Source organism: Scleropages formosus, chromosome 14 (assembly GCF_900964775.1).
Source record: "Scleropages formosus chromosome 14, fSclFor1.1, whole genome shotgun sequence".
NCBI lineage: Eukaryota > Metazoa > Chordata > Actinopteri > Osteoglossiformes > Osteoglossidae > Scleropages > Scleropages formosus.
This window is the reverse complement of record NC_041819.1, coordinates 27,883,854-27,888,666: the sequence shown is the minus strand read 5'-3', so window position 1 is coordinate 27,888,666 and position 4,813 is coordinate 27,883,854. Positions and strand designations below refer to the sequence as shown.

At 48.7% G+C, this 4,813-nt stretch overlaps 1 protein-coding gene across 1 annotated transcript; it reads left to right on the top strand.

Annotated features, from left to right (window-relative positions):
* Positions 1-6: 6 nt before the first annotated feature.
* On the top strand, positions 7-3,053 carry LOC114912231 (uncharacterized). The gene is made up of 3 exons (XM_029258181.1): positions 7-113; positions 1,487-1,783; positions 2,761-3,053. The coding sequence occupies exons 1-3, from the start codon at positions 38-40 to the stop codon at positions 3,051-3,053; spliced, it is 666 nt and encodes a 221-aa protein (XP_029114014.1). The 5' UTR covers positions 7-37.
* The last annotated feature ends 1,760 nt before the right edge of the window (positions 3,054-4,813 follow it).

The following is a 4,813-nucleotide window of genomic DNA, read 5'->3' as shown; positions in this document are numbered from 1 at the left end:
TATTGCATGTCGTTTTATTGACCCCACGTCAGTCACGATGCGCCCCCCGCGGACCGACACACTCCTCGCCATCGCTGTTTTTCTCCTTCTGCTCCGGTTTCGTCTCACTTTCGGTACGTTTTTCCTTCCACTTGGCACTTCCCAACGTAGTAATGTTATTAGTGTAAACGTTTTTACTAGTATAGTATTTTTAGAGTATAAATTTATAATGGTTATATATTTCGGGGGTGCGGTGGCGCAGTGGGTTGGACCGCAGTCCTGCTCTCCGGTGGGTCTGGGGTTCAAGTCCCGCTTGGGGTGCCTTGTGACGGACTGGCGTCCCGTCCTGGGTGTGTCCCCTTCCCCCTCCGGCCTTACGCCCTGTGTTGCCGGGTAGGCTCCGGTTCCCCGTGACCCCGTAAGGGTCAAGCGGTTCTGAAAATGTGTGTGTGTGTGTGTGTGTGTGTGTGTGTGTGTGTGTGTGTGTGTGTGTGTGTGTGTGTGTGTGTGTGTGTGTGGTCATATATTATGACGGTGGCGCACTGGGTTGGACCGGGTCCGTGTGTGTGTGTGTGTGTGTGTGGTCATATATTATGACGGTGGCGCACTGGGTTGGACCGGGTCCTGCTCTCCGGTGGGTCTGGGGTTCGAGTCCTGCTTGGGGTGCCTTGCGACGGACTGGCGTCCCGTCCTGGGTGTGTCCCCTCCTTCTCCAGCCCTTTGCCCTGTATTGCTGGGTTCAGCTGCGGCTCTCCACAAACCCAAGATGGGAAAAGTGGTTTCAGACACAGAATTTGTATACATGGCGGCACGCACCGCCGTGGCTTTGGATGAGGCAAAGGAGGACGCGGGACAGCGTTCATAACGAACAATTTATTCGAACACCAGCACAAAGCAAATAATGCTCTCGGTCAGAGAACTCCTCTTTTCTCGGTTGCCTTAGTGCCCTTAGATTTTCCCTAACACAGTGGCAGACACAGTCAACCCACCATTTCCCCCCGAAGTGGCCCCGGCGGTTACAGACATTATTTACAGATTTCCCACAATGCAACTATTTACATTAAATCAGTAACGCGGGTCGTTACAGTATGTATCATGTGTTCGCAGGTCAGCAAGAAACATTTACATGCTCAGTGTCCACTGAGCAGATGCTTTTCCCCAAAGCCATGTACATCTCATAGAATTATTTCTAATGTTTCTTGTGAAATTCTTTTGTATTTCATGCTTAACACTGACTAATATATGACCACATCCCAACAGCCTGAAAAACATCCTAAAACTGGTCTACTTTAAAATTTTCCCAGGGATGGGGGCACCACACCCCCCAGCTGGAGGTGCAGGTTTTGCTCGCCTCAGGGGGAGGGGGGGCGGGATTTTTACATGGTTTTTCCACATGGTGGGGGGCCTGTGCCCCTAACCCTTGCAGTGTTTGTGTAAGTGTGGTGGGGGGTTACTGTGTTTCAGTCCCTCACTGACTTGACCCGACCCCGTGTGTTGCATTTCACAGCCCAGCAGCAATGTGATATGACCGCTGTGGTCGGGGACACGGTGACCATCCCACTGGGGGGGGGTCCACACCCCAAGGACCTCAAGAACCTGGTGTGGAAGCACGAAACCGGGACGGGATCTTTGACGGCGTTCCGGAGGAGCGGAGGACGGGTCTCCAGAGGCACCGAACGAGATGTGACCGGGGACGGATCCCTCGTCCTGCGCGACGTCCAGATGTCCCACTCAGGACAGTATTCTGCTCGTGTGGACAACACTGATGGAGTTCGACCCGTGACGGTGACCCTGTGTGTGACGAGTGAGTGGAGCACAATATTGATGCTTGTTGTATCTTTTATTGTTGGGTTGGTGCTCTTCGATGTTGTATGGTGGAAAGTTGTTGTTGTATTTGGTTGCCGACTTGTAACTGCTGACCAGTGATTGGCAGTGAGTTGTACAATTTGGAATGCGATTTCTAGAACTGCCACTAGATGTCCATACGTTAATTACGTTCTTTATTTTAGCGAAAATGTGATAGTAGTAGAGAGGAAGAGTTTGTCTCAGTGTGTACATGTGGAGCGACGGATGTTTTGTTGGTATTTCAATTAATGTAACGTTGTTAATAGAAAACCGAGAAGTCAGTCTCGTCATTTGTGAACTCGAGAAGCTGCAATGGAGTTAGTGACACCAATCTGGGCTGTGGAAGCTAAGAATTGCTATAACAATAAACAAATAAATGTCAGTAGTTCGATAAACCCTCTCGGGTTATCAGACCCCTCACAGCTATTGGACGTCCTTTTACATTCTGAGTTTGTATGGAAAATAATGACGTTTTCAGTTTTGATACATTTATCGCAAGAGACTGTTTATTCCCTAAAGGAGCCCTGACTCTTAAGAGCAAAGGTCTGGAAGAAGGAGTGGGGCCTGAACCAACAACCTTCGGGTTTCAAACTCGCGTTGTGTTACGTTCATGTCTAGACAACAAGTGTGCGGCTGCATCGCTCCATGAGACGATAGTGTGCTTGTACACTAGTAACCATGTGTTACTACTGGTAAAGTTGTAGTTAAAGCTGCTGCCGTTAGGCCCCAAAGGTTGCAGGTTTGAGTCCCACCTCCAGCTGTGGTACCCTTGAGCGAGGCACTAACCATAAGAAGCCGCAGTAAAATTACCCAGCTGTATAAACGGGTAAATAACTGTAAGAAGCTCAAGACTTGTCACTTTGGAGAAAAGCGTCAGATGGATGAATAAACGTAAATGTGTGTGTTTGTTACCCACCCATCTATGTGGACAAACAGAACCAGTCTATGGACTACTGGGAGCAGACGTGGAACTGGACCCAGATGTGAGCGAGACCCTTTTCGACATCTCATGGCAGAGAGGACGCTACATTGTAGCCATGTGGTACCGGGATATTGCTGAACATGATTATTATGGCAGATGTGAGACCGGCGAGCAGTGTGACCTGAATAACTCTACTGGGGTGTTGGTAATGAAAGGGTTAAAAGCAGAAGATGAAGGACGGTACCTTGCTGAAATCAACGGGAAAACGCCTCTAACGGGACTTGACCTGATCCCACTGAGTAAGTAGCCGCCATTGATTGATTGATTGATCGATCCAGTAATAAATGACAGCACTACAGTAAAAGGCCCAGAGCACATCCTGCTGCACTGAGTTCAGCACCTCGATTTTAAAGTACCTGCACACTTTCGTCACCCTTTGCTAAGTGGCCACCTTATAGGACGTTTTGCGGCGGCAGCGAGCGTGTCGTCACCGTGTGAAGTGCTGCGATGACGAGGACGTCACCCGGCGGCTCAGCGTCACCGTGTTGTGTGTTCATGGACAGCAGTTCTACAGCACTGATGCACAGTCAGCAGCTTCATGTCAACTTCTGTCTCGTACAGAACCGGTGTCCAAACCCAATGTGACCACGTCCTGCAACGAGACCCAGTGCATCCTGACTTGTGTGGGAGAGGAGACTGAACACACGAAATACTCCTGGAAAGAGAACGGAAAAACTACACCTGGAAACACCTTGACAGTTCAGATGAGTGGAGAGCAGAGTAAAAGTTACACCTGTGTGTTCAGTAACCCTAAGAGTGAGGAGCACAGTGACCCTCTCACTGAGATGGACTTATTTCCAGGTCAGTGGTTCATCTGACGTATATGACACATGTTATGATGCACCTGGACACATCAGGACAGGACTGTTCAGTCTTCATCACACTGAGGTTCAAAGGACAAAATGCAACAATCTGAGCATTTTTGTGACTTAAAGAGTCTTTAGATCCACGATTTGCTCACATCCATATTTTACCTTGTTTACCTGAGCGTTCTTTTCCTCTACAGATCCTGTGTCCAAACCCAGTGTGACCACGTCCTGCAGTTGGACCCACTGCATCCTGAGCTGTGTGGGAGAGGAGACTAAACACACGAAATACTCCTGGAAAGAGAACAATGAAACTGTAAAGGAGGGAAACACCTTGATGGTGGAGAAGAGTGGAGAGCAGAGTACAAGTTACACCTGTGTGTTCAGTAACCCTAAGAGTGAGGAGCACAGTGACCCCCTCACTGAGATGGACTTATTTCCAGGTGAGAACTTTATTTTTATCTCACACCTGGACTTACATCAGTGATGTCTCTGGGGGTCACTGTGTGTTCGGGGTCTTTCAACATGAGACACCCCACCCTGGGCTGACGGGACCCTGGTCTCACACCCTCCATGTGAATGTACTGTGTCTGTAATGTCCAATCTGAGGTTAGGAAATGCATGGAAATACAGTGTTGTGATAATTTGTGGATGACAGTACAGTGTGAGGTCAAGACTCCTGAGAAAGAAGAGAAAGAAAATCTTTTCACAGGATTTCACACAAGTTTTTATTGTCCTGTTTGAAAAGGTGTCGAAACAAACGGGAATTTTTAACATAACGATCCGATGTGTAACGATCGGTCCAGTTTTACACATGAGGGTCAAACTGAGCTGAGGATGTCAACACTGACTGAGTTCAGTCTCTGCAAGCTGTTGTTTTACACTCTTGCACGTTACACATCCTCGGGGATTAAAAACGTTCCTCTGGTACCGATAGTAACTCTGCCAGCTGCTGCGTTCACGTTCTAGGAGGTTCGTCGGGTTTGTCGACTCCGAGAACCGAACTCTTTACGACCCTTATTCATCTTCCTACGCCTGAAACCCCATATTGCAGAGAGGACTAATGGGTAGGAACCCATACGGTACTGGTGCGTATCCTTGGTTACAGTGTGTGAAACAATAACACTTGTATTCCTTCTCTTCCTGTCCACCTCTCATAACAGGCAGCACCCGGTGCGATCTGAGCGCTGTGGTCGGGACA

Coding starts and splice junctions, on each gene's coding strand:
- LOC114912231 (XM_029258181.1), top strand. CDS start 38: ATGCGCCCCCCGCGGACCGACACACTCCTCGCCATCGCTGTTTTTCTC. Junction 114..1,486: donor CCGGTTTCGTCTCACTTTCG/GTACGTTTTTCC, acceptor TGCATTTCACAG/CCCAGCAGCAATGTGATATG. Junction 1,784..2,760: donor GGTGACCCTGTGTGTGACGA/GTGAGTGGAGCA, acceptor GTGGACAAACAG/AACCAGTCTATGGACTACTG.